The sequence below is a fragment of the Zosterops lateralis genome (genome assembly GCF_965231275.1).
Source record: "Zosterops lateralis genome assembly, chromosome: 5".
NCBI classification, from domain to species: Eukaryota; Metazoa; Chordata; class Aves; order Passeriformes; family Zosteropidae; genus Zosterops; species Zosterops lateralis.
The window spans coordinates 8,518,894-8,537,683 of record NC_139766.1 but is presented as its reverse complement, the minus strand read 5'-3'; the positions used below and the strand labels follow the sequence as shown (position 1 = coordinate 8,537,683).

The 18,790-nt window shown below is 38.1% G+C and overlaps 1 protein-coding gene across 4 annotated transcripts in view; it reads right to left on the bottom strand.

Moving 5' to 3' along the window:
• Nucleotides 1-18,790, bottom strand: part of NSD2 (nuclear receptor binding SET domain protein 2) — a 98,808-nt gene that overhangs the window by 52,758 nt on the left and 27,260 nt on the right. For 2 of the 4 annotated variants that reach the window (XM_083861721.1, XM_083861719.1), the window contains one exon: nucleotides 6,161-6,786. In XM_083861721.1, coding sequence (XP_083717847.1) covers nucleotides 6,161-6,757 — 597 coding nt within the window. In that variant the 5' untranslated portion in view covers nucleotides 6,758-6,786. Of the gene's footprint in view, nucleotides 1-6,160; nucleotides 6,787-12,950; nucleotides 13,044-18,790 lie in introns of those variants that run through there. The other 2 variants (XM_083861718.1, XM_083861720.1) reach the window with 2 other exon arrangements.

Here is an 18,790-nt window from a genome sequence, read left to right as displayed (position 1 = left end):
CCAGAAATTACATCTGGTACAGATCACTAGTGTTTCCCAAATATCTGCCTGTAAAGCCATCCAAGTAACACAACCCTGAACTGCAGATCTTACTCCTTGCTACATGTGAGACTTAGACGTGCATTATTTTGGTTAAGAAGAACAATGAGCAGAGCAACAGAAAAGCTTTGCCATATCTCGGACAAAAAAACCCCAAAAAAACACCAAAAAAACAAACTCACAAAAACCCCCAGCAAAACACGCAGCAAATACCCTGCCAAACCCACCTATAGTGGTCAATACAGGAGGAGGAAAAGCTGAGATTTTAAATCACTGAAATTGTGACATTACCTGTGCAATGACCGAGAGTAAATCTGGTCAACTTTTAAAACCAGAAACTGCCATTAATCTCTCAACACCATCTGCTGCTGACATGTAAAGGGAAGTTAGTCCTTCCAAAGATGGCTTACTCACCACTTCATCTGTCATGTCCACCATAATGCCCAAAAGACCAAAATAAAATAGAAAAAGCTCTGGAATACACAAACCAGTGATTAATATGAAAAAATGCAAGAGATGCTGACATTCTTTGAATTTGACTTAGCTGCATCTGGTCAGCTGTCTTCTACAGAAATCTGGCTCAATGTTCAGAACCAGTCAGGAATCAATCATATGCTAAGTATTATTTATAATGAAAAATAATGAAATTGAGAACAATTTTGAAAATCATTAACATGCCACTGTTTGTATTCACAAGACATCTGTATTTTGAATGTCCTCTCCTGTTCTGGTTCCTTATTCTAAAAAAACCCACAAGACAGCAGAACCCACAGGGCAGCACAGTTCAGAAACAGCACACCATGAAGCAGCATTCTGGAATTGCTCCCTTAATATGTGGAACAACACACTAGGACTGGTCAAGCTGAAATTAAAAATAGAGCAGGTTTGTGAGAAATCTATACCACGAGCAGCAACAGAAGTCTGTGATCCCTATTTCTATTATTATGAAAGAATCTACCAAAATGAGTAGGTACCAAAGGTGAAAGAGCTGCTCTGTTGTCCTCTTACTTAATGTACTGGGTGCAAAAAGCTCACACTGGCTCAAAAAGAACCATGAATTTAGCCATCTACAGCCATTAAATACAAAGTCACCAGCCCCAGAAACCTCTGAGTCACAAATGCTGGAGGCTGAAAATATTCAAAAGGAGCATCACTCTATGATTTATGATAGCTGTACTCTCCATTATGCCTCCTCCACTGAACCCTACCCTGAGCTGAGGTGCTGAATTAAATGGCTCCTTGATCCAACTTGGTAGTGCTATTCTTAGATAGTATTTTTGTCAACACTTCAAGGTATTTCATACTTGATTTGGATTCTCCCGCCAATGTGTTTATGAAGATAGAGGACAAAAAATGTATTTAAATAATACTTATTGAGACAACAGTTTTACGTAAAAAGCGTACTTAATTCAGCCACTTTTACATACAAGAACAGGAAGGCTGGTATGGAAAGCCTGAACAAATACTCAGGCTTTCTGCAATTAATTTTGTAGCCACTCTGAGAATACTCACAGCTTCTAATCTCCCCTCAAACCAGTATAATGCTGTATGCTTTTTGGTGCTTCTTAAAGAACAAGTAGTTCTTTAAGATACTTTTCCAATGAGGCATTAAGAAAAAACAATTTGAAGTTCTGAAGTAACAATTACTGCTGCACATCATGAGCTGCTTAACACTAACAAGTTCTCAAGGCTTAGCTAAACTTAATCCTTTACTAAGGGCTAATGCAAAACAGTTGTTCAGAAACTCTTGCAAAAAGGGTAAGAAGTTATTTCTCTTGTTCCTGAAGGGATCACCCAGAAGAGATTTTTAGGATTACCCCTCCCTTGAGATCCTGATGACATCAACCAGACAACCTGTGTTATCACTCGCCTGAAGACAGGATCTGATACCTCAAGGCAGTCTATTAAAAAGGAAAACATAACTGAGTTCATTTTATCCTACAACTGCAGATCCTGACTCCTGTGGCAGCTTAAGCTGCACATTTTGTAAACAACTACAGTAACTGTACCTTACCAGGAATTTCTAACAACTGATGATAAGAAAAAAATCAAGTCCTTCCCCTGAAAACACAAACTTATTTTACTTTTCTTTTTATTTCTGAAATTAAGACAAAATGAGCAATCTTGGGATTTAGCTGTACCATCTGCAATGGGATAATAAAATATTTGATGAACTCCATTCTCTAATATTACAAAGAGAACTTGTTGCTTTGTGCTGGCCTCTGCTGATTAGATGCAAACATCAGAGAAATATCATCACCTTCAGTGGTCCCCAGCTTCCTGTATTTAGTTACCACAGACACAATTAGAAGATCATCCTCAGACTGTTTCAGTTCTACCCTTACTGAGTTTTTAAATCTTTGCCAGTATGTAGATATTGGATATAATGGAGCTAGCCAGAAAGTTTTTCTCTGTGAAGGTGAAATGGTAATATAAACATATGACAAGTACTAGTGGAATTTCTCCAGCAATTTTCAATTGCCCCCCACGTAGCTACTGCAAGGTCATTACAAGCCATATCCTGCAGAGAGAGAGAGTAAAAACCTGCCAAGTTTCTGGTATAATACTAGAAGAGAACTACAATAACAGTGGATAGGAAGCTATGTGGAAGGTACAGGTTTTGGATCATGTACATATATTACACAGCTGGAAACCTTAAACTAGCAAGTAGACCAGAGTGTGGACTTCCAGGTTTGTTCTGGACACAGTGCTGCTGCTTTTGTGAGCTACTGCACCCGTGCTGGGAAGCCAGGCCAGGAAGCCTGGCCAAAAGGGCAAACTGCCACTTGTAGGCCCTTCCCAGCTCCTGCAGAACGAGCTCAGATGTGCCAGGATCACACACTGGGCTGCTCCCACGGTCAGAGAGCACAGACCTACCCTGGGACCCACAGCATGAGAGCTGCACACGTATGTACTTTCTGTTTCCTGTACAGATTGCTCTGGGGATTGTACTTGGATTACTTCATATTAATATATGAAATAAACCTCTGCCATTCTCCTCCAAACAGGATTGCTTCACTTCTAACACAAGCGATGAGTAAGAAAATCTCATTCCTCACTGGTAGCGAAAACAGTGACTTAAAAAGCAGTCAGGACAAAACCCAGTCCCAGAGCACCTGGCACATGAGCAGCTACTAAAGCCCAGGAGTCTGGCGTGGATCCAAACCTCTAACATGCGATCCCCCCCACCCATAACACAGACCATGCAGGGGTGCAGTGCCTTGGCATTAAAGTTGCTAGACCAAGCCTTATCATGAGAGGCCTGGGTTTTAAAGTAAACTCCTCAGCTGTAGAGATACAGGGGTGGAGGAAGAAAGGTGAAAAGAGAGAGGGGAGGAGGAAAGAGCCGCAAGTTGTCACACTTCATCTTCTTTACCCTGGGAAAATGAAAGCATTACAGCTGCCTCTCAGAGGCCTGGAAAAGCTGGTGGTTATCAACAGAAATCTAACTCACGTCGGAGCCAGGCAGATCACATTTATTCCCAGGTGAAAACTAACTTGCAGACAAAGTCTTAAATAACCTTCGTTTCTGTTAACAAAAAAACGCCCAAACAACAAGAACGCCCAACAGCAGAGCACTGGAACATTTGTTACATGATACACCTCTCACCTCAGTGCAATAGTAATCTGCTGTGTCCATCAGACAGAGATATAATTACCCTACACAAAAGGCTGCATTTGAACCATGGTGATTTTTGCTAAATCAAAAGAGTAAGAAGCTGGTCAACAAGAAACTGAGAGAGAAACCAGCAGAAAAATAAAACCAGACAAACAGGTTCTGCCTTAACTTGTAACTTACAATAAACAGGTATCTGAGTGCAAAATTAATCAGCTTTTACTCTAAGGATATTTACCTAATTTCCACTTTGCAGCCACAATCAGCTATAAAAAACCACAGTATGATGCACTAACATTAAGGCTTTGGATGCTGGCCATGAAGTAACAGCTAGAGCCTGAAACCAAAGAACACTGATACTAAGGTATTACAGTTATCATCACAGAAAATACATATACGTCACAAGCCTGACAAGTACATGTGGACAAACATTTGAAAAATCTCCTTCATGTTTCCTTGTATTTGTTTTTCCTTATTTTAAACTTGCACAGTTGCAAACCTTCCCTGAGAGAAAGAAAAGCCCCATTTTTTTTTACAATCAAGGAGTTATATCATAAAATAACATCTTGCAACCTTTAAATGCTTCTCCTTTTGACCTTTGTACTTTAAAATGCACTATACTAGGAAAAAAAAGAAGCCGGAAGCCTGATCCTCAGTTTCAAACTCTCTGAAAAGAACAGAGTTGTAATATTATTGCAAGGTCTGAGATCAAGCAGGTGTTGCCTTGATTCTCTAGTGTGGTAGCTCAGGGGTTTGGCACAGGAGCAAATCACCCTATCACTCACCACCCAACCACTCTGGGAAACAGCACTGACGAGATTTTCTCCTAACCATTTCTGCCCAAAAGACAAATTGAAGAAATCAGAAAAACCTTTCTTTTCATTTTAAATGAACTGCACACCAGGAAAAATTAAAAGCCTTAATGGATAACCAATTTAAAAGGCTTCAGAACAAACTGCATAGGTGGACATACTAAATATCACCTCCTCTTTCTGAAAAAGCCAAAGTAACAAATCCACACAAATATACTCCAGTTGTCAACGCTATTAAACATGTCACCTTTTAGTCCAATTTATCCTCATTAACAATGAGCTGGATAAAGAATTACTCGAAATATTGACTCTGCCCATACCTTTTACCTCTGAGTAATGAGTCAAAAGTCTGAACTAGTTAGTATTAAAACATTCTCCTTAACAAAATTAAGGAAAACAAACTCTTGAACAACATTCCTGAAAACCTAAGTTTAGGTAATTTTATGATAAATTACGCATTCAAACCATAAACAAATGATAAATATTCTGATACCTAGAAACACATTTACACAGTTCTGTGAAGTCATTTATTATTTAGTTTTATTGAAAAGAACTGTAAATAAAATCAGCAATACAGCAGCTGTGTTTCTTCTCTGTATGTGCGACCTTGAAAGAAAGTAAGAATCCACAGGGCTATGTTATGGTAGGGCTGGATGGTCTTAGAGGTATTTTTCAACCCACAATTCCATGATTAACTGCAGCTGACAGAAAACTGTAACACACATTCTGTGTTTAAGGTGTGCAAAACCAGGACCTTTTAACAATCCAAAGCATTCATTAACATTAACCATTGTTACACAACACCACTCTGAATTATTCACCGAGAAACTTAATATACATAGAAGTATCCCTGCTATGTAGGGTTTTCCTCTGAGATAGAATTATTGCAAACCACATTCCTTTAAATGGAGTCTAGCAACAAAAGCTAAATAAATGGGGGAAAGGCTTGCAGCAGCATTCTTATTTACAGCTTGGTAAGGCAAATTTAAAAAAAGTGAAATATCCATTCTGCAAATGTTTCAAAGAAGCAAAAAACCAAAGAGCTTGACCACAAAATTAGTGACACTCAATACCAAGTAGATCTAGATATTTTTAATTAAAACACGGTTATAACATGCAAAACTGCCTCTTTTCAGATGAAAAATAGGCATAGAGACTACATTCCAATTGCCAAAATCTGATGGCAAAGAGGCCGGCTGATCAGCCAACTGACTGCTGAATACATTTTTCTTTTAATTCAGAATCAGAAATAGAGAAAAAGGTAGGTTTTTTTCTGAAACATCTGCGTATTAAGAAGCCAGAATACCTCATTCTCCAGGAGTTAAAGATCATTTCTATATGTAGAGGCCTCCTCAGATCCCTTGCTCAGGTGCACATCCTGACTGGGTCTTGGCTACACGTCTAGAAGAAGTTTCTGTTTCATACACTTCATACTTCCACATACCCTGGTTTGCTCTGGAGGCTTGCTTTACTGATATGGGAACAGAATTTAAGGGGTATTCCCATCATGGGGAAGAAACAAGCACCTCTGGAGTGCATCTCTCCTTTGTTGAGGCAAAGAGAGGCATAAAAAATTACTCCCTATTTTGTGGGAAGCACCTACTAAATGCCTGAAAGATGAGCATACAAACACTGAAATTCCTGTACGACCAACAAATCTCACAAAACACAGAAAACATAAAAAAAGTACTACCTTCTTTTCAGTGGTGCTTGAACTCTTTGATACTAACGCTGTTTCAACAAGACCCTGCTCAAGTAAGGAGTCATATTTTATGCTTCTTTTTCTGCTTCTCCTCTCCTTGTTCGCTGGCTTTTGTTCATTTTCCTCGGCCTGAGACACATCTGCACCATTGTCTCCACAAATGGAGGATTCAAAAAGAGGCTTCCCATTCATGTAGGTTTTAGTGATTTTCAGCTTTATCTCTGGAGAGCCATTCTTGATAGGAGTAGTGTTGGGGGGTGTTCCAACTCCCTTTATTTCCTGAGGTTCAAAGCGCAGCTTGGCATCTTGAGCCCCGGACTCGCCATTAAACACCCGAGAGGTCAGATCTTTCAATTTATCAGCTGGAATAAATGGAAGAGTCTCGTGGCCATTATATTTCTGTATGACACCTTCCTGTAGAGTGGCAGAAAGTTGTGTTTTGCCCAAGTAGACAGAACATTCACGGTTCACTTCACAATTCTGAGGTTTCCCATTGGTATTTCCAAGGATCTCTGGTACCTGCTTCATTTTGATGTAGTTAATTTTTTGAGTTAACAGTTGAGAACTTCTTTTGATGCTAAAGTCCATTCAGCCCAGATGTTTCCAGTCTTACACTGCTATATTAAGACAAAAAGACAGTAAAAAAATTTAATAAGAAATGTCAAAAGCTATTAAGTATTCAGAAACATGTCAGCAGTAATATAAAACTCAATGTACTTCATTAGAGTTTTACTAAAAAGAGCTTTGTTTACAGTCTTCAGAGGCAAAATGCCTCAATATCTGTTAATATGCATTACAAAAAAAGTCCAAGAAAAACAGAACTATGAATCATCTATTTTATTAAAGCAAAAGTGGAAAAGCAAAATTACAGCTTTCATTTTAACCATTTGTTAACCACCTACAACATTAGTCTTGCCTACGATAATTACACAAAGGTACTGCATGATACAAAACAAGTAAGAGGTTAGACCTAAGACAAAATCATCAGTAACAACATAAATCAGATGAGTTTATCTTCCTGTAGCACCTACACTATGGACAGCAGCATCACAAGCTTCCCTTCCTCACTCTAAAAAAGAGATTTCCGATCTCCCATCAAAACACATCCCCTGCAGAAACACTACGGCTTAGACAGACTTCAGACATTTCCCAAAGAATTCTGGCAGTAAGAATGAATAAAGAGTGAGTCTTTTGGGCCAGGAACATCAGCCCACTGGGAAACAGCTAATCCTTCAAGCCAGTGACCATACTGGGCAAAATTTAAATTATCAAAGCAACTGCTGGAATTTCATATTTTTCATGGCAACAGTATGATCTAACACTCACTTTTCATACAGAAATTTGCAAACATGCAGCAAGCTAAAACAGCCCTAAACACTTTCTTCCAAGGGTTCTAACAGTTAATCCTGCCTATTTTGACGTTATACCATTGTATCAAACAAATTAATCTGGTAGAATGACTCCTTTGTGGTCCTAAGCCAGGTAAGATGATGGTTTCAATCTTTAAAATTCATATGCACAGATTCTTTGTATTAGTGGGTCCAGCATATACATGATATAGAAAAATACACCATTCTAAATATTATGAAAGCTCAGCACAATAATCATCATATCCATGCTCAAGGTAGCCAATTTCATATATGATTAAGTCCAAGGACTGTCACATCGAATCAAAATTTCATCAAATCTAGTCTCATTTGCTTGAAAAACGTGCAGAAAACCCTATGATGAATAACTATTGAATTGTCAGTTGCTATGGAAGAAATCACTTCTGAATCTCACCTTGTTTATGAATACACATGATTATAATGCTTATAACTGGTATATTCCTCCAACTTGCATTTTTGATAGCTCTACATCAGGAGTAGCAATGTAAACATGTTCATAACTGAGCACTGCTATAGCCTGGCAAAGCTTCTTAAGGATGTCAAACCTGAATTCAAAGAAGCTGATGAACATGAAACATTTTCACTTACAAAGATGCAGAAAAAAAACCATTAAATATCATAACTCCGTCACTCCTTAGCAAATGCTTCTATCTCTCCAACATGCTGCTCTAAAATATCTACAAGATAAAAGGATATCTTTCCACAAAAGCTATATAGATTCATTTGAGAGATGAAAACTCCTCTCTCTCCAGGCACAAACAGCAGTCTGAAAATCTGGCATGAAACAAGGCAAAAACAGCACCTGAACTCCAAGTGAATCTGAAAAAAGGTCTAATCTTTCTTTAGTCAGATGAAGTTTGAATTTCCAATAAAATCTCTGATAAAATGAGTAGAAAGCAGCCAACTATATTAAGTCTTCTTAAAAGGAATCAAAGATAAATGGAAACTCAAAACTCAACCAGAACAGAATAAATGACTAAACTAAAAAAGAATTCATGTCCTTTCACATTGTCTTCCCTGAAAACATGGACATGAGACAAACTCTCAACCCAATTAATAACATGACAGTGTTTCAAGCTGTGATTCAGCAGATTTAACTGAAATCATATTTCTCTTTAGAAACAACGAATGACAAATTCTATAAATCTCTGGCCAAAAGTCAAACCTGCAGGGAAGCAAGTCACAGAGTTACTTTAAAAATTCCTTTAAAAAACCACCAAAATCAACAAAACAACCCAAACACCGAACTGTTGCTAAATCTGTACTTCCTTCCCAGGGATTCTTAACGGAGGAATAAAGCAGAGATTAGATTTGGGCATCTCAGTTCCGAATTCCCCCGGAGGCGGCGGGGCGGCTCCGCGCGGCCGCAGCGCCCCCCAGTGCCCGCTGGGGTTTTAGGATGGCTCCAATACCTGCTTTATTTATCCACTACTTGCTTTCATCCGGGTGTGGATTTCTGGATGGAGCCATCTGCATTTTGTAATCCAAAATTTGTTCTGTGCTGCTTAATAATAATAACTCTTACTCTCATCACACACGTCTCGAAGCTACAAAGCCATCGAGCTTTAGGCGCGCCTCCAAAAAAGCAGTAAATAATCCAGTTAGACTCTTGCTGGTGCACTCCATGTCAGGACACTGGATGAATTAAAATGGATATCTTAAGAATGTCAAAACATAAAAACCACCATAATCACAAAATAACTTAGGCTGGAAAGGATTTCCTCCGATCATTTATTGTGACCCCTTGTTTAAGCCAGATCAAACTTCTCAAGGCCTTGTCTGAACAATGACCTGTAACCCAAGTTAAAAGCTACGGTTTAAAAAAATCAAGTTATTCTCTTTCTAGCTAAAAAAACCCCAAACAACAAGAACAACAACAAAACACCCCACAAAAACAACAACAAACAAACAAACAAAAAAGAAGACCAAAAAGGCCATGCAGTGAAAGATCCTGAACTTTTAGCAGTTACCTTGATTTGCCTGATCCATCTGAAGACAGACAAATTTCAAGAAATTCAGTGAGTGAAGGTTCAGTTAATGATTCTCCCTAATACAGGCCACTAAAAACAGCTGAAAGCACTGAAAAAGGCTCCTCAAATCACTGGAGCCCAGAGACAACAAACCCAGGAGTAATACTGGTAAAAGGAAGCTAATGTACCCACAACAATAGTAAATGGGAAAATGAAGACAAAGGCAGTAATTTGAAACTGTAAGATATCAGAACCAGGAGATACAGATTACAAAACATGGAAAATAGACCATGTTTGTACAAAGATTTAATGGAAGCAAATGAGTAGAGGCTTAAAGTAAGAGGCAGAATAATGGGCTAAGATAACAGATGTGAGTACCTAACAGAAAATATAATCCCATGGGGAGATGAGACATGTAGACAGCAATTTGCAGGTTAGTCACCATCTCTAGGACAACCAGTGGGATGGAAATTAGTGATATACATCTCAGTCCTCCTTGCAAAAAATAAGCTTTATTGTGGGGGTCTGGTTAAAAGAAAAAAGCTAGAAAATCTACATGTGGGAATAACAAAGGGTTTCAGGAAAGAAGACCAGAACTGAAGCCAGGTACATTTTGTACCACCTTTACTATACAAAACTTCATGCTAACTCTGTAAGGAAGAAGAAAAAGGACCAGGCCTTTTGTGAGAAGAGGATACAGAGCAGAAAAGAAGGGGCAAGGAGAAAATAACCACCAACCAAGCAGTACTGCTATGAGTTTGGAATGAATGCAAGGAGATCTAGAAGACAAGAAAGAATGAAAAAAGATTACAGACAAGATCTGGTTGATTCAAGTTGTAAGATTAAGGTCCTGAAGCAGCTGAGCATACAATTAGATTTGGTAGCTAAAATCAAGTGCCCTCATACTGGACCACGCTATCACACAGAAGCAAAGGCAATCCCTCATCTTTTTCTAGATGACTCTGTATCTATTGAAAAGGAGAGTGGGGGGAGGGCAGGGAAAGGAAGGGGACAAAAGCACCACACGCTAGTAGCAGCTAATGAGCTTAAGCCAGTATCGTCCCATAAGGAATGTCTGGTGACCCAACAAGTACCATTTTCACTAACAAAAGGAAAAAAAAAAAAAACATAACCAGGAGTCTGCTGAATAAACATGATATTTTGGCTTGTGAACAAATAGGTTTCAGCATGTAAAAGAAGATTTCTTATCAGATGAAGGTCTCAAGAATTTTTAATCAGACAGTGACAACTGGACAATCCTTGCAGTGGCTTTGTACAAATTTTCATACAAAAAACAGGTTCTATATAAGGCAAACTATCTTGGGGACATTTTAAATCATGTATTAATTACTTGAAAGTTCATCATCTGACAGGAGTCATGAGCCAAATACAGTTACTGTGCATGTCAGATTCCTTCTTCACTGTCGAGGCCACTATCATTTATGTGATATTTATTAGTCATTTCTTCCACATCTGCTGTAATTTCAGAGATGCTTTTCTGATGTGTCAGAAATAATGGAGTACTCCATTCCTTTCAATTCTGCCAAAGGAAGGGAACTGAGTAAGTAACCATCAACAAGCACCTCCACTAAATATCACTTTTGTTTTGTCTAAGGGTTTTCTTACGCCGGTGAATAACTCAGGGCAGGCACAGGGGGGTGGGGAAAGAAGAGAAGGATGACACACCTCAATACAAATTCACAGTAAAAGAATTTTATCCACAAAAGCTATTTTTATTACCTACAAATCAGGCTTTCAGCTGGCATGAAAAAGCTAATAGATGGCTGCTGCTTTTCTGTGTTAAGGTTGCTTTCTGATAAGTGTTCTCCATTGTCTCATCAATTTTAAGACAAAAGGTTATTCCTATTTTCAGACCAGAATGAGAGAAAATACTTAACGAGATTAAGGTTACAGCACTTTTTTTTGCTAATACATTTGAAAACCTGAATATGCTTACTCATATTATCTTGTATAAAACCCCTAAAATACCAAACCAAAATATAAAGTAGGTAAGTATTTACTATTGGGTAGTACACTGCAACTGTTCTTCACTACATCAAAACAATGAAAAATTACTACAGGATCTAAACAGAATTTTATTTTAGAAGAAAACACAACTAAAAATTGCAGTGCAAGTTTGGCCAAAAGTTGTCACATACCAGTTCTAGCCAGAAAATTCAAAAGCATTATCTCTCATGAAGAAAACCTTTATTGTAGTAGTTAAGATAGAACTGAAAATAAATATACCAAACCTTTCTAAAAATTTACCACGTGTCTTAGGAAAATTAAAAAAAAAAAAAAAAAAAAAAAAAATTGTCCAAAGGAGACAATTGTTAGTGTAAAAGCACCTGAAGTAAAGAGTTCACAAATCTTACAGTAGATATAACAAGATAAAGCACATTTTGAAAACTTTGTAAAAAAAGTTAGTGTACTTACAGTTGCACTTACTACCCAATATTACTTGCCACCAAATATTTTTTTGGAGGGAACAAAAAAAAGTATCTATATTTTAAAATTTGTTTTGGATTTGCTTTTTTTGCCTGATGGATAAAATTTCTGAACTTGAATGTCACAGCCTATTTTCATGAATCAAAACAAGTATTTACTGCCTTCTTATCATGACAATAGGTAATACCAACTTGTATCCTTAAGAACTGTCGAATGGAAAGCAATTTCTTTCCTTTAAATGGCACTTCTACTGCAGAAAGCAAGCTTACAAAATGGATGGACTTGCTTTCTTGTTCCTCCTTGGGAAAAGCTTTTGCAACCAACCCTTTTCTGTGGACAAGGCTATAAGGTTCCGCAATTGGATTCCTCCTGATGAGTTCCTTTTCTTAAAATCACAGACAGAAATATTTTCTTTTCCACTGCTGCAGAAATTTAATGTCAGTTCCACTCCTGCTGCTGCTGGTGGGTGAAGCAATGAGATACGTTTGAGTAAAATCAAATTCTTCTAAGATGTTGTAATTCTGTCTGAAGAGAGACTACACATACCACTGTGGTGGGACCACAGATCAAACAGAAAAGAAAGGCTTCTCCTCTGCACATAGGTAGAGAGGAACACTGGTGCCTAAAGTGGTAGGAACTAGTGAATATGCCACCAATATTTAATAAATAGAAAAAGACAGCCCCCAAACCTGAGACTTCTCTGTGTCCTGGAGAGCTCCAAAGGGAATGGTCCCTCTCCAGCAAAATAAGACTCAACAATTCAACACTTCCTCAGTTTAGGTGTTTGCTCACCAGTGAGATGATGTTTCTCCTTATCTTTCAAGTGGGCCAGAGTTGTGCACCTGCAATCTACATAGCTTGGGAACGAAGAACCAAACACAATCACACAATCTCAAATAGTGCAGCATTTCGGTGCAGAGTTCCTTATTTATACTGCTTTTTCATCTGGTCTAACAGTACTTTAATTTCCCATACCTTTTTTAATCACATTGCCTTTTTTTGTCAGCATCCCACCTCTACTCCTTGCACCACGTTTTCAGGATCTGGATCCTCTGGCTTACATAATATTCACTGCAGCAGATAAACACACTATAATCTGTTTCCTCTTCACTGTGGTCAGTGATTCTGGCCTTATGTAGTTCTGCCTTATATGTAGTTGTGACAGCATACCAATTGCCTGCAATAACAATAATATATAATAATAATAGTAATCATAATAATAATAGTAATAGTAACAATAATAGCAATTTCTGATCATGCAAATTCTGAGGGAATTCAAGGGAAGATCAAACCTGAGATGAAACCACAAAATGTTATAGGTAATGAATCAGGGTTAACAAAATGTTATCTGCTACACCTCTACAGAAATCAGCGTTTCCCAGATCTGACCAGACAGCAACTAACTCTAATCCAGAGGCTAAAATAACCTTGCCTAGACCCTGACAAGTCTGCTGTCTTTGTCTATCACAGCATTAAAACCTGTTCATCCAAGTGGGTACATTTAAATGCCAGAAGCACACTTGGCGCACTGGAATATTTCTAGGAAGCAACAGTGACACTGCTGATATGTGAGGCTTTGCCAACACTATGAAGACCCAGCTGTTTGTACACAGAGAGGCCATAATAATCCTAGAGCAGTGTTTGGTCACATCTTTTGTTGTTTACAGAAGCAGCAACACACCACACTCATCATGCACCTCTCCAGTGTGGACAGGTAATGTGTACAAATAGCTGATTTTTCACCCACTACATTCAGCTTCACATCTCAGCATTAGGTCAAGATCTGAAGGGCACAGTTCACAGGTAATTAATCCTGACTCCACAGCACTACAGTATTTTACTTACAGATATGCACCATTCACTAAAAACTGCACTATCCACACCTGAACATAACTGACTATAATGTGATCCTGGCTGTACTGTGCTAATTTTGATCTACTCTACACAGATCATAACCATTTACATGCAGCTACATTAATAATTCTATCAATGTATTACCTTGAGGCAAAACGCACACACACACAGAGGGAACTGGTAGATGTATGCCAGGAGCACAATTAAACAAGGCCTGAGACTTCAAACATTAGACACTCTTCAAACAAATCCAAATACTTGCTATGAAGTGGCCTTTCTGGTTTGGACATTACTTGAAGTATTTTTTTGTGCTGCTGGAGCTTTACCATGCTCCTGCCAAAAGGTATTACCATAATTCTCAGGGTTCTTAATTCCTTTTTTATTTCTTTTGCTACATCTACATCAAAAATCTCTCAGAAAGTAATTAGTGTAAAAGGTTTGGAATTTGAGTTTTAAGTTTCTATAGATATAGTGTAGCTTACCCATTCCACTTGAAGACAGAAAGATAAAACACTTTCCTGTCTAACAAACCAATTCCTTCCTGTCCACTTTCCAAAACTTCTGTGTAGAGAGGTTTGCAGTGGGTATCTCTTGCAATTTTTTGTTTTCCTTTCAGCACAGTACTAGCTTTGTGCATTACTTCACTGCCTTATCAAATTTAGTCCTTTGGACAAATTCTGTTGTACATACTTCTCATGGGAAAATCTAGTTCTGACTGTAGAAATAAGCAGTGTTCAGCAATTGTAGCTGCTCTCCTTACTTACAGAGTTTCTGAAGGCTCAGCTATCACTACCATTTTGAGCCAGGCTTTCACCTGATGAATAGATGTTGCACATGCACTTTCAGATACACATTTTATGACTGGAACTTGTTTTTTGCACTACTGCTGAATTCCAGTCACATTCCACATTTAATCCCAGCATTTGTTTCTAGTTTGTTCAGGAGTGCTACTATAAACCAGCTTCTGATAGTCTGCATTTTGCACTCACAGAAAAATCACAACATTAATTTCATTCTGAAGTATTTGAAAGTTGTTGGCAACCACTCCATATAGGGAAATGATCCATATTCAAATCTTTCACCCTATACTGTTCTATGTGGTTCATACTTTGGCTTAAATCCCTCTGGCTTTATTACCAGACTAGAATCTGGGCATTCTTTACTACAGAGATAACTCCCCAATTTAGTTGTTTCTGAGTGCCAGTGCACTCAGGATCTTTGCTCTGATGGCATCCCACCAAGGCTGGCGAGTTCCAATTGATTTATCTGATATGTGATCTTGGGAACCTCAGCTCCAGAGTCTAACCCATGCCACAGCAGGAACATTTTCACTTCTGCTTATTAGAATTAATAAAATGTGAAATGGGTCCCAAACACCATGGCAGAAGGCTGCATTACTGCATGTTCTTTCTAAAGCTTCTCTTATTCTTTAATCAGTAGCTTTTCAAAATATTTCAAATTACATTTAAATCACGTTTCTGATGAGATTGAGATTTTCCCTAACCTCAGCCTTTTCTCTTAAAGATATTTTTGTCACAGAATATCTCATCTTCTCCTCCTTTGTGTATCTCTTGTTTACTATGGCAGAAAACAGAACAGAACTCCTGTTATGTTCTTTGACTTTGGCAAAGAAAACATGGAATTCTGATCTTAGCCCTCAAGGCCAAATACGTTTGAAGATGATTTGTATACCCTGAGTTTGGCTCAGTTGGTTGGAGCATGGTGCTAATAATAACCCAAACATCGTGGGTTCAGTCCCTGTACAGGCCATTCCCTTCAGCATTGGACTCAATGGTCCTTGGAGGTCACATCCAACTCAGAATATTCTGTGATTCTGTATAAAACACATTTTTAATGTGCATTTTAGCATGGATGTGAGATGCTAATATTTTAGTATTTTGTACAAGGCACAAGCCAAAGAGATTTCACAGACAGTTAAATGGTCATCTCTGTCAGCCAACAGAACAAGACATCCTTGTGCTTCTTGAAAGAGACACAGAAAACCAACAGAATCCTTCACAGACAGCAGAGGAAAAATGGTAAAGTTTCTATGAAAACCAAGTTCAATAGCACATCATGCTGCAATTTTCCAGTCATTTGCCACCTATGAATCCTTACCCTAAACAGGAATATAAAATAGCTCCAATTTGTGCTGGGGAGCTGAATACCAAAGTAAAAAAGAAGATCAAATTGCTATCTTGCACCAAGATAAAAATGGGACAAGTTAAAAAGATGGTAACAAAACTAGAAACAGAGCCATCACCTGTTGAGCAATCCTTGCAATTTAAAATATTCTCAAGTCTCCTATACACTTTACTAGTTTCACAGTAAGTCATATATGAGAACCTGCATCAGTGGTGCCTCAGGGCAAAGTCATTTTGCCCAATGTATGAAAACTCTGAAGTATATTAGGTTAGTAGTGCACTTTTCCATACTCACTAAGTGCAATTTGATTGCTATGAAACATTCAAATACATTTTCAAACACCTACTTTCCACACCTAGCTCACCACTCCATGGTACCATAAGAACAACTTCATGCAATGGTATTATTTCCTACATTAGCAAGGACAGTACAAATCTTGCTTTTGGTGCAATCATGATTCAGAGGTATTTGTTTATTTCACAAAACATGCATTTTAAAAAATTCAGTTTATGTTATAATCTACTGTATGCTTTGGACAGAAGTTGCTTAATGAATTACTCTCTGGTAAGCTCAGCACAATAATCATTGAGAGAGTCAATTACCAGAGAGTCAACCAGATTATCTGGTGCTAAAGTTTAGAGTTGCTTGTCAGGAAGGTTATTGTATAGTCCATCATGCTCTGCTTATCATCACAAGGTATTAATATATATCAGTATATATTCTTGTTCATCATGAACTTTGAGTATTTTTGTAGCTTGCTATTCAACCAAAAGGGCGGCAGAATAGAGTATGGTCTACATTTTCCTTCTACATATTGCAAAAACTTCACTTCTTGTTGATGCTAGAAAATATAAATCAACTATTATAGATGTTGCCAAACTTGATAAAAACATTGAAAATAACACCTGATGAATAATTTTAGTAATTTATGTCAATGTAAAATGACAGGAAAAAGGCAAATACATTTATACAGCTACCTCCAATGACTGCAGGTCATAGAGAAGCTAATTTGAAGGTGCAATAAAGGGAGAAAATTTAGGTAGTTTCTCTCTTTTCCTTCAAAAAATGTTCTCAGAATCAAAACCTTCCAAGTAACCATGAACTATATAAAATAGCTGACTGACCCATTCAAACAACTACATGAATTTACAATCAGCAGGGTGACTACTGGCATATCAACAAGGCCATCATTACCAGCTCCCTTTCTCCCAAGTTCTCTGCAATCATGCACCAAAGGAAATTTGGACTCACATGTCAAGCTCTGATGAGAAATTATTTTCTCTCTTCACTTCACCATCTGAGTACTTATCCTGGTGCCATGTTCCATCTCCACTTGTCATTTACACTACCAAAATCCCAGTACATCCTTGGTGAAGACATTTCTCAAAGCTACAGCGTAACTGGAAAGTGATGTTCCCTAGAAGCATGGGACTTACTGATACACTTAGATCCACTCAAGGAGGGGCTCCGAACAACCTGGTCTAGAAAAACATGGCCCCGCACGGCAGGAGGGTGGAACTAGATGATCTTTAATGTCTTTTCTAATTCAAACCATTCTCTGATTCTATGATCTCCATTCTTCCTTCTTCCCAAGGCTATATTTGGGAATTTACCAGATCTATCACATCCACTCAACCATAAGGCCATTTCAATTCTCTTTGCAGGAAAGTGATGAAAGAGCTCAAATGATATAGCCACAAACACAGTACTAAAATATGTAGTCATCATCTATGACATTATTATTAGTCCCACCCAAGCAGTTCTTCACTCACGCCTGATTACTGACTGTCAGGGAATCTGTTGTTTTCAGCAATACCACTTAGTGGATGCTTCTCACTGTGCAGCACACTGCTCTGAAGGAGAGGTTTAGTTTTTTTCCCAGAAAAGGCCTGGCCCTTTACCTTGCTCTACTTATCATGCAATTTTCACACATTAAACCATCTTCTAGGCTTAAAACCTAAGAAATGTGTAGTTGTATCACCAGCAGCGACCAAACTGCTGCAAGAATTCTGTTTGTATCTTCTACTCATCACACAGCAGGTCCCTGGTACAGGAATTGAGCAGAGCAGGGGAACATTTACGCACATGGAGCTCCAATCCAGTCAACAGGCTTTGATCGACCACAAGGAAACACTCACATTTATCAGGCTGGAGAAACAAGACCTCACTTGGGAAATGTATTGACACTGGTGGAACAAAAAGCAGGCTCAGTGCAAAAGTGAGAGGTGAAAGGGCCACAAACAACAGGACACTGAAAAACAATCTCTTCTTGCCATTCCTTTGCCATTTTATTAGTGCAGTGTTTTGGACACAAACTCACATGTATGTGTATATTCACCACCCAAATACTAGAAAGCCACCCACCAACAGTCATTTTTGCTTCCAGTCTAAACCCAAGCACGGTTGGTTTTGCTGTACTATCCAGTCTATTGCATGCAGGCAGTATTTAAATGCAATAATCTCAACTGCAAAACTACCACTGGCTTCAGAAAAGACATGTAGCCTTACAGACAGTAAAACACATTTTTTAAATCTTACTAGCCATTTGTTGGATTCATATTGAACTGAAGAGAAATATATTTTATTTTTATTTTCCATCTTCTAAATGACTTTAAATCTAGACCCTTAAAGTATAATGACTTAGTTTCTTCTGACATTTTCAAATAATACTTGATAAAGCAGTAGGTTTTACTGTACTTTTAATACCTGGATTTTTCCAAGCATGTATGAGGGTGGGTAGCCCTATAACCTTCACAACAGCTAGTCACACAGTCTCCAGTAATATTTACAGCATTTATATTCACATATTGAAAAAA